Source organism: Calonectris borealis, chromosome 1, assembly GCF_964195595.1.
Source record: "Calonectris borealis chromosome 1, bCalBor7.hap1.2, whole genome shotgun sequence".
In the NCBI taxonomy this organism is placed as follows: Eukaryota; Metazoa; Chordata; class Aves; order Procellariiformes; family Procellariidae; genus Calonectris; species Calonectris borealis.
Genome location: NC_134312.1, coordinates 189,406,348 through 189,417,512, shown reverse-complemented (window position 1 = coordinate 189,417,512; position 11,165 = coordinate 189,406,348). Strand labels below are relative to the sequence as shown.

Below are 11,165 nucleotides of genomic sequence, written 5' to 3'. Positions count from 1 at the left end.
GCCTCAGCTCAGCAGGAGAGAAGCACTCTTTGGCAGAAAGCAAGCTGCTCTGCAGTTAGAGCCAAGCCCCATGGGGCAGCCTTCTCAACGGCCGTGTCTACGCCGGGCTCGGAGGACGTAGGCCGCCGCTCTCCACGCTCCTGCTGCAGTAGGTGGATCCCTGGGAGGCGCTAACCCCCTTCCCTCCTCCCCCCCTCCCTCCCTCTCTCTCTTCGCGGTTGAGGAGGCGGCTGAGCGCGGCGGCATCTTCCCTTGTCTCATTGGAGGGGGGAGGAGCAGCCGTTGTCGCCGCCGCCGCTTGCCGGGAAGGTAAGCTACGGAGGAAGGGGATCGCCGCCGCCACCTGCCCCCCTCCCGCTTTCCGCGGGAAGAGCCCTGCGCGCCTCCCCGTTGAGGAGAGCGCGGAGGCGCCGCGCGCGACGCCGCTGCTGTCGGCCGGGCGGCGAGTGAGACCGTTACGCCGGGCTGTGGCGGACGTTCCCGCCCCGCGCCAGCCGCTGGCAGCGAAAGGGGACGAGAGGGGCGGGAGGGGCGGGCGGTGCGCGCGAGCGCTTCCCGCCCAGCGGCCGCCACGTTGGCTGCGCCCGTGCGGCGGGGGCGGGCCGGCGGCAGGCATCGCGGGTGTGACGGGCCCGCGGCCTGCGCCAGCCGCAGCTCGAAGCTCGCCTTTGTGGGGGCGAGGCGGGTTTCCTTCCCCAGGCTGCCGTTTAGCCACCCCACTGGTGGGCACGGGAGGGGAGGGAGGGCTGGGGAAGGGTGCTGTCGCCTCTTCTGCGTGTGCTGGGCCGGTGTGGTCGCGTTCCCCTGGGTTATGTTTCCCAGGCGCCTGATTTATAAATGGCTGATAACAGGGGGTTTGCAACTTTTGTCAGGGGTTAAATTTGTATAGTGTTGGAGAGCCCTGTCCACCAGTGTGCAGAAGAAGCGTGAAGCTCGCGGTACCTTAGGCAAGCTTAGCTTGATGGGCAGTTAACAGTTTTAATGCAGAGAAAGAATACTTGTTAGTGTGTGGGAGATGGGAGGATTGCATTGTATTTCCTTGTGGAGATGAAGGTTTCTAATATTGATGGATAAAAAGAGAGGGTGCAATCAGCAAAGGGATTTTACTCCAGATTATGAACTGAGTAAGGTCTGTAGGCAGTTGTGTTAGCACACCATCGGAAACCGTTTGGGCTGAACTAGTGGTGAAGGATGTGAAAGCAGACATGGCGTAAGGGAAACAAGGAGAAATAATGATCCTACTGAATGTGGGGTAGAGAGCTAATACTGTCCAGGTATGAGAAATAAATGTGACAGAATGACACTGCATGTGAATATTGTGATAGACTGTAAAGTAACAGGAAGAGATTGTGTGGATAAAAAGAGTCAAGCGTATCATTGCTTTGAGAAAAGAAAATGATAAGAGCTTTTGATGGTGTCTTAGCATAGACCACAAGAGTTGGATATGGGTAAGGATATTGCTTACTAGAGATACTATCAGGAATTATGTCACAGGTGGATTTCTTTCTTAGATACAGATAACAGCATTATTTGGGAAGGACATACAGCGATCCAGTTGTTCTTACACACAACTGCTGTAAGCTTACCAAATAAGCACTGAATTGGTTTAGACTTGCTCTCAGTAAGTAGTGTGAAAAATTCTGAGAAGAGCTGGTTTATTAGTCAGCTTGTGATCTTGGATCACATTTTTAATTAGATTAAATAAATAGAAATAAAATAGAGGACTAAACAGAGACAGGTTTGAAATTCTCGATTTTAGAAGAGCAAACTTTGAAAAATCAAGAGGATTACTTAGTGATGTTAGCTGCACTGGAGTCCTGAGGGCCCTAGAAGCAAAGAAGGTATGAAGCTGTTTTATGCCAAAGGTAGAATCTGTTTGGAATTTATATCCAAAAAATGAGAAAACGTCTATTGAAAAGAACTTTTACCCATCTCAAAAAGGATTTTAAGAATAAAGACTAGAAAAAGGGTGGATAAGCAAAGAAAAATATAAGAGAGAAAGTGCAGTTCTAAAAGCTCTAAAGAGAGAATTGACAAAAGTAATTCTGAGTTAGTTATAGGCAATCATTTTTTAAAGCTTCTTTAATCATGTAAGTAAAAACAAGAATAGAAGTAAGACCACTGAGTGATAAAGTTGAGGTAAAATAACCTTGGCATAGTAATGCATATGATCTGTGGCAGTTTGGAGGAGACTACTGCAGTGGGTAGATTTAATATTAGATGCTTAAACTTACAGCACAAAGAATAACATTTTGTCTCTTAATTATTTTTTAAGAGTTGGGAAACCTCTATGCGTTATGTCTAATCCAATGCTCTTGCCACTTAACGTTGGTCAGTTGCAGTATCAGAAGACTGTTAAAGAAATACCCCAATGGACAGTTACACAGTCAATTACTCAGAGGAAGTGAGCTAACTTTTCTTTCATATACATACTATATTTACTATTGTATCTCTCTCTTCTATAACATACGGTATCTTTTTATGCAGACAGCTATAACTATAAAAGTTTAAACTATCAGAATTCTTGGGTCCAGGTATGTAATACCTGTTGTGTGTGTGGGCATATATATACATTTTTATATTTTTTTCAGATATGCATTTATATATATGTGTTTGATGTATGTACCTAGGCAAAATCTGGCTTCGTGTCAGGGAAAGATTGCACCATCCTCCCACCCGCCCAGGCGTTGCATGCTGGGTTCATGGGAAGTGCTCTGGCAAGTGCTCCGTGTTACAGGGAAGCGTAGCTGTGGCCAGATTCATGCTGGAACCATGCTAGACATCGTCTTGAAAAGACTCCTCTTGGTGACCCAACATGTAGCCCTCTTAGCTGTAGGCAAGAGCCCTTGTCATGGACCAAGGCTCTGATGTGCAGAAAGACCGTGCTAAACTGAAGTCAGCAAGGAAAACGTAGAAAAGAAAGCCAGGTTTGGTTTAGTAGTGCTTATGGGCTTGTTTAGGTTTTTTATTAAGGCTTAGAATGTTTTAGAGGATACATTTTATAAATTAAAGCTTTTAGTCTAGATGAGGTTAGAATGACCTTCCTTGGACATCTAAGGCAGTGATTAAAGGTTAGAACTGTAGAAGCTGTGAATGTTTTTTCTTTAACAGCTAGAGCAGACTGTGAGGTCAAAGATCCAACAGCTAGACCTGATACATGGCTCAGCGTTTGACTGAATCAGGTAACTGCAGACTGCTAAAAATTTAGGCTAGGTCAGATCTACTTAGAGGGGGCATAACAAAATGCGTGCATTTGCGTGCTCTTTTTCTGTTAATGCAGTATAGTATTATGGTTACATAATAACAGAAGGGTTCTTCCCTGACGTGCTGTTCCTATGGCATTGAACTGAGCAGTTCAATCAGGCTCCCACATGCAGGGGCAATGCCACCTAACATGTGAAGCTTGCATGTGGTTTATCCTGAACAACTTGATGACCTTGTTTCTTAAATTCTTAAAGCTTTAACATTTTCTGTACTAAGATTCTTTAAGTTTATAAAAATAAAATAGCTGTTTCTTTCACATATTTATTGCATTATTGTGAATTATTTTGCTCTGTTACATGGTTAATATTTTTAATAAAGTTCTTTCAAAACCAAATCTTCGGAATACTTTTGTTTCCCTAAAGCCGGTTCCTTGAACTCTCATGTCGGAAGGTCAAAATGAAGAATCAGTATAAGTGTCCATGGTACCAAATCAACTATACGGTAACTTAAATTTTACATAACATTTAAAATGGGCAAGAGCTAACAATTGCATCAGTTATATTTTATTAGGTTTGTGTGTATGTACAGATTACAGGAACTGAAGTGTGTTTAGAGTTTGGCTAACAATTCGGCAAAGAGAAAGAGCTTTTCACGTTAATTTTCTGAAAATCTTGGATCAGCCACATGAAAAAATGTGAACAAATGGTTTTTTTCAGCAGCTCAGGCTAGATTTAGGTTACATTAGATTACATTAGGTTAGATTTGGATACCGGAATGACATCCTGTTCCCAAGAGACTGTCTAACAAAATGTTTGATTATTTTAATACACTTCAAGGTCTGGAGATAATGCTCATTATAGTTTTTTTTCTTTTACTGCAGAAGTAAACCACTAGTTATGCGAAAATGACTCCAGCATACTCCTATAATGCTTTTCAGCATTGAAGGTAGTTCTTGCATTGTTTCCATGATATGAAACTCTTGACTGCCTTCAAAAGGTATTTTTGCACTTGTAGAAAGACGTGTAAATATTTTAAAGTGAAAATATTTTTTGATTGATGCCTTCTTATCAGGCCTTTTTAGCTGCTGGCCTTGACATTTTAGTAAGTCTTATTAGAGGCATAACTTCAGTATAAACTTCATTACTATTTTCTAGTCTTTATATTTCTGGCTTTCATTAGCTTGTTATATAGTTTCTCTTTCTTACTAGTTGTTAGTCGCTTTATTCAAATCTTCATTTTTTTTCAGTCAAGTAGATGGATAGCCAAAGCTTTGAAATTATTTTTTCAGAGTGACTGTAGCGTTTGTAGAATGAGAAAAGAATTTGAGATTTTTTTTCTTTCGCTTTGAACATTTTCCTTCTGGTGGATGATGATGCATTTTTTCAGTCACTTCCACTCTTGTTGCTCGCTGGTAAACAATACACTATTCTACATCGATAATGATGGACAGCAGTTCTAGGAGGAAGAAAAGTAATTGGAATAGGAATGGGAGAAATAAAGAAACTTAGTATGAACAGTGTGTCTTACCATCGTATAGGACTTTTAAAAGTCTTAGATGATTTTATAAAAATCAAATTCGTCAAATTGTCTTGCTAGCCCAAAACCCCATGGTGGGTTTTTTTGGAGGTGAGGGCAAGGTGTCCCAGGAATCTATGATTTTTCAAAGCAGTTTTGTCACTTAGGGCAGGAATTTCTCACCAGACCCTAACACTTATTTTTAAACCACTGGGGAGTTGAAAAATCATGCCCTCTGTTTTCTTTCCTGTCTCCTCACTTTTTTCAAAACGTTTTTCCCCAATGTATTTGCTCTTTATTGCAATAGTATTGAACCTGTATTGACGGATGGTGCTGAGCATGGGTAACAACAGTATTCCCACTATCTTCCTTGCTTTTCATGTGCCCATGTTTTCTTTTGTGTGGTGTTTGCATCTTATCCTTCACTGCTTTCATTCTTGGCAACCAATTTCTTTTTGGGGGTGATGATGTTACTGAAAAAAAGGCCTTTGCGAACAGGTTTCAAGCATCTAGCTCCAATACAGCATAGTGCATGTAGATGAACCTCTGATAACTTCAGTGGGGTCATGCTGGAGGTCCATCCCTGGAGCCAACAGGTGGAACTGGATGTCATCGCAAAAGAGAGGTTGCGTCTGACAGGATGTTTTTGGCTAAAGTTTTTTCTCTGGAGATTGAGACAATAAAGCTGTCTTAATGGCAGGTCATTTCAATTAGAAATTTCTGTAGCACGTACCTGCCTTGCAAGGTGAAGGATGTCAGTCTTTCAGACTGTAAATACTCCAGTCTTTCAGAGTTTCTTGGATCTAGTCTCTAACTGCATGTAGATTTGCTCTTGCAATTAGTAGGCAGCCAGTGGAGCTTGCATCAGTAGCCGAGAAGTCACAGTCTGGTGTCAAGAAGCAGTAAAGGAACAAGAGAAGACTATGCTTTAGTTGGAGATAGCAATTTTTCAAACAATCACGTACTGTTTCTCAAGGTCTGCAATTTCTTGGCAATGGAAAATGCTGCATCAATGGAAGAATGAATGACAATCTGAGTTCTGTCAGTTTATTGTCAGCACTGAACGGAGTAGTGACATTTCACTGTTTGTACATGAAAAAGGAAGGTAATTTTGAAAATATCTTCCTAGAAGGGGAATGTGACCTGTTCAGTAGGAATAACTGACGATATTACTGGTCTGTCCTCTCCTGCAAGATCGCTTGGACAAGTTAGCATCATTTCATGACTACTTTGGTAGGAAACTGCTGAGAAACCAAGAATATCAGAGAAGGTTAGGTTCCTTTCCTAAAGGTGTCAACAAGTCCTGTTTTTCTGTGACTTTTTCCTCCTAATCTTTCCTAAGCCTGTGGTTAGAGTCCTTGGGGAAGAAGCTCTAGACAGATCTTTGATTCAGTAGCTGAGATTCATAAATGCTCAAATTAAGTGGGAGGAAATACTAAGTGGAGTTCTGAAAATTTTTGTTTGCTTGCCAAGTTCCTAGAGAGAGAATCTACAAGAATGTTTACATTCAAATGAGTCAGTGAACCTTTGAATCCTATTTAGGATTAAATGATCTGAGACTGCTAATAGAACTTGCCTATTAGAACTAGTATTTGTGTTTCTTAACTCAATGTTACCTGTACCACAGAAGCATATGTGCCTTACTCAAAGACCTATCATGATTGGACCAGAATCAGGGTCAGAACTTGCAAATTCCTAAACCTAAACACAGACTGCCAGAGTATGCTGTCCAGATTCTTAAATTGTACTTGGATTCCAGATAAGAGATTGGTGAAAGTTTAATATAAATATTTTTGTATTAAAATGCTGTGCACATCCTCAAGAAATGTTTATGTTTCATAAACAACATAGTGAAAAGATTCTCCTTTAGATCTGCACTTTAAAATTTTTTTGTGAAGCACAGCTAGTGAAAGTGTATATAAAGTTTTAATACATGAGAAATATTTCTTGCTTACCTTTGCAGATGCAGACATGTGGCAATCAGTATGTACTTTTATTAGAATACATGAATTTGAATAACAGAATAAACTGGTGTAATTTGAGCCATCCCATGTACTCCTATAGGGCTGCTCAGAAATAACGTGTCTATGTTTGCCAAACAGCGTTTGAAGAATGGAGTTGCAGGGTAATTTTCTCTTAGTTATATAGAAGATAAAACATGTTATAACTTTTGGCTTGTGAGGACATGTAAGTGATCTTTGTTCTTGAAAAGTTAGTGCAAAACTCTCAGCATGTTTGTGGGACTTTGAAAAAGTAGTGGGTTGGAGAACCTTTCGTTAGGTAACTGAAATGGTCCATCCTAACATATCTTTCTTTGTACTAACAAATAAACTGCTTCTAAAATCAAACTATGCTGTTGTCTAAACAGAAGCAATTGAATTGAAATATTAGAACTTGAATAATCGTGAATATCAGTTATGTATCAAATGGCTTGAGGAAGGAAATACAGAATTCTGCATTTATTTAAATTAGAAAATTTAGCATTGGCTGAACCAGTGTACCTCAAAGAAAATGATGTGTACAACTTTCTCACTTGTTGAGTAGAAGCAGCTTGCACAACTTCAGAGCTGCTTACTCATTTTTGCAGTTTTACTGAAAATGGAGTTGCATGGGTTTATGTTAGGAAATAATTCAAGGATAGTAGAGTTGTCCATATTTATTTTGGAGGAAACATCTGATCTGAAAATCTGTTTCTATTGATGATGCATGTCATAGAAATTATACAAGTAATTTACAGGGCTGGCAATATTTTCTGAAACAGAGTGAATATTTTAACAATTCTCAGTAAACCTGAAAAGACCCAAATGTTTTTCTAACATTGGTTTTCAGAATGGAACTGGAATATTTGAAGGCTTAAGCCAGAAATGAAAGGCTCCAACCAGTGTACTTTTTCTTTGCTGAAAGAAATGTTTTGAAAAATTACATCAATAAGGTTCCAAATTTATTTTTACTGCAATAAAGAGACATTGGAGTATTGCGTTTAATAAAACTTCTTCCTTTCCAATCACAGTCTGATTAATTTTACTACTTGTTTTCAAAAAACGTTTTGTCCAAGAATTATTTGTTTATGTAAGAATACAGAAGAGCAGAGTCTGTCTAACTGATCACTGTACAGTTGAATACAAAACCAAAATTGACTGAGCTCCTTGTTTCTTGTTTTCTCACCCCACAGAAGCAAATCGTTCTGGCTTACTATTAAGTGTGTATAGTTCCATAAAGTGTTGCAGCAGCAATATGATATGGTGATTTTAACCACAGTTCTCTCTCTGCAGGGGGACACAAGCACAAATCCATATGGAGGATGAATCTCCTCCTTCAGGAGGAGTCAGTGTCAAGGTCAGAGTGTGAATTTGTATTGAGAATTCTGTACTGCTCTACTTAAAAGGAAGAAGCTTGGTTCCATTTAGCAGTAGTACATGCTAGTAGCTTTCAAGATAAACAGAAAACCAAAACTATAGGTAGGATAATGATACTAGCGAAAGGAATGTTGCTTATGTGATCCACAAAATATTAGAAGAACAATACATTCATTTTAATTAGGTTGAATTGCTCCTTTAGCTTACAAGACTGTTTTAATTTAGTATTACTTTCTAAAGTTACATGTTCCAGCCTAATGTTTCAACAACATAAAATTGTTAGAACTAACTTCTGTAGAAAAATTTGATGTAAAAACTTCCTCCCATTTTTCTCTTTTATTTTCTTTGAACAGTCTGCATGTAAAACTTAATGAAACATCATTCAGATTTTGAGCTTAATGATGATGCCTTTTAAGGTGATCTGTATGACAAATAAAACTGAATAACCAGCTTTCAAACTGATTGCTGAGGTCAAATGAAGTGTAGAAGTTTTAGGAATTCTTGAGGCATAACTGATACACCTTTGGGATAGGTAGCTGGACCATATGAAATCTCAAATTCTGGTCTAACTCTGTCTTTCGTGACTTTGTGCAATATGATGAGGGAACTGATCACTTATGGGACATAAATATTGGCAGGCTGATAGTTCAAGCTGGTTTTCGTATTTTTGGGACAAAATATAATGGAGAAGTGTGGGAGGGGAGAAAATCTTGAAAGGTGAGAGAATATCTCTTACTGAGTTGAATGTAATTCCAGAGACATGATTTAGATTATGGATGTTTTTTAGTCTGATAAAGTTTGTTGTTACATCTTTTGTAAAAAAAAAAACCAGTATCGTAAGTGTTTCCTTGGGTAATTTTTATAATAGTGGATTTTTTCCTTCAGTGTATTATTTCAGTGTTAAGAAATGCTATAGTTTGGATTTTTTTAACCTGTTAATTATAAGGGTAGAACATGAGTGCTTTGTAGAAGGAGGTTACAGAAAAAAACTTTTCTGTTTAAGATGAATGCATTCTGACCCACTGTGCACTTGGAATTTAGAGCCCACATTTTACAGAAACCAATATGTTATTCCAGTAAGGGAATCTGTACAATTGAAGGACACCCTGACTGTCCTTTTGAACCTCAGGCTTCATCAGTCTTGAACAAAAGTGGGATACAGTTTTGTTGATGCAATTGGAAGATTAGTCTGTGATGCTTTCAGTATTCATTATCATGTTTTAAAAGTGCCTAAAATCCTCCATAGAATTAATGCTAACTTCTTGACATAAAACAAATTGTTCTGCAAACAGCAGATGAATGAAGCCTGATTCCATATGGATTAATGTCCTTCGTCTCATAACCCTGCTATGTGTCATGGAGGAAAGCATTTGCTGGGATTAGCTTGGACGTACTTGCTTGCTGACTTATTTCATAACATACATGTCTGATTATCCAGCTGCCTACTGCCAAATGGATTGTGTCAGCAGAATCATACTTCCCTTTCACTTGCAAATTTGGCTGAAATTGGGCAGTTATTTGGTGTGAGGAGATGGAGAAAGAACTAGTGTGATCAAAACCACTGCTTTTCTTTAGGGAAAATGACAAACTCTCCCTTCCTCAGAAGTATACTATAAAAAAATGTGTGATTAACTGCTATTTGTTTAAAGATTTTAATACAGGATTAATTTAGGGATAATTTCTTTAGTTTCAAACGTTATCTATGTTTCTGTGTACCTTTTTTCATAGTAAGCGATACTAATCAAAAAAGCAATATCATTATGACTGACATAACGTGCTTCAGACTCCAAATTAGAATTTATTCACATCTTTGTTTCAGTCAGAGGTAGAAAAAATTATATTCTATAATAGATCATTCTGTAAGTCTGCTACTTGCTAGAAATATACTAATGATGCAATCCTCACTGTTACTGAACTACATAATGCCTGTGATAGGCAAAATCTTACCTTCTGATCTGGCAAGTAATGCTGCTTTTCTTTCATGTCCAGAACCTGTTTTAATTTCAGTAAAGAAAATTAGATGCATACTCCATGCAAAATTTCCTATTAAATTTTGATACTGCGATGTTTTTCTGATTTATGCTATACTAAAGCAGTAGAAATGTTGTGTGAGATTCAGACATTAGCTTGACTAGTTTTAATGTGTGGAGAGATCTGTTTTTCTTTAACTATAAACTTGTCATTTGTCATTGGCTAAGCTGGAAAATGCTCAATTATCTTTTTTCTTTTATTATATGTCTATTTACATAAAATGCAAATATTCTTAGGAAGTTCCCAATAGATTCAGTGATTGTTGAAACATAGAAGTAAATTTCAGAAGTGAAGGAGAAAGGAAAAAGTTTCTAAAATTTTCTCAAGTTTCCATTTTCAATGCATGAAAACAAATGTGTATATTTTTCAAAGATAAATATATTCTTGGGTAGATTTTTTACGGTTTCTTCTTTTAACAGTAATTTTAGCACCAGAGGAAAAGACATAAATTATTTTCAAATTTTGAATGTATACTTTACACTTTATATTAGAATCTTCTACATTGAATTCTATAAGCTAGCAGTTATGTTGTATGAATATAGTGAAAATACGACCTCACCATTTAACTTCTTATATGATACTTTTCTCCGTGCTTATAGATCCTTTCTTTCTGGATCACAGTATAGTTTATTTATTTATTTTAATGGCTTCCTTCCAGGTATTGTTCTAGAATTAAAATACTGGTTTGTGGTTGAGAAAGGAGATGGTGGTGTTTCTCTAAATTTATCCTTTTTACTATGCAAAGGTATACATTTCTCTCTGTCTAGGTATTTGATACCATTTTTTATAATATCAGGTCTTGGAGGCAACATTATTGTCAGCCCTGAAGATGCTGGATGTTGGGAAATGGCCAATTTTTTCTCTCTGTTCCCAAGAAGAGCTCAAGTTAATTCGTCAAGCCTGTGTATTTGGCAGTGCTGGTAATGAAGTGTTGTATGCAACTGAAAATGACGAGGTAATTGTCCAAGAGTGTATATGAACATGACATATTCAGTCATTTATGTATCAAGTTATTCTGAAAGCCAGTACTATGATAGTATACATAGAAAAAGTTGCATG

General features: G+C 38.3%; 1 protein-coding gene across 1 annotated transcript in view; it reads left to right on the top strand.

Moving 5' to 3' along the window:
• Positions 1 to 214: 214 nt before the first annotated feature.
• RCBTB2 (RCC1 and BTB domain containing protein 2) overlaps positions 215 to 11,165 on the top strand; it is a 35,398-nt gene continuing 24,447 nt past the window's right edge. Inside the window, exons 1-3 of the mRNA XM_075139606.1 lie at positions 215 to 309; positions 7,992 to 8,055; positions 10,903 to 11,061. Of these exons, the coding sequence (XP_074995707.1) occupies positions 8,014 to 8,055; positions 10,903 to 11,061 (201 nt within the window). The 5' untranslated portion in view covers positions 215 to 309; positions 7,992 to 8,013. The remainder of the gene's footprint in view (positions 310 to 7,991; positions 8,056 to 10,902; positions 11,062 to 11,165) is intronic.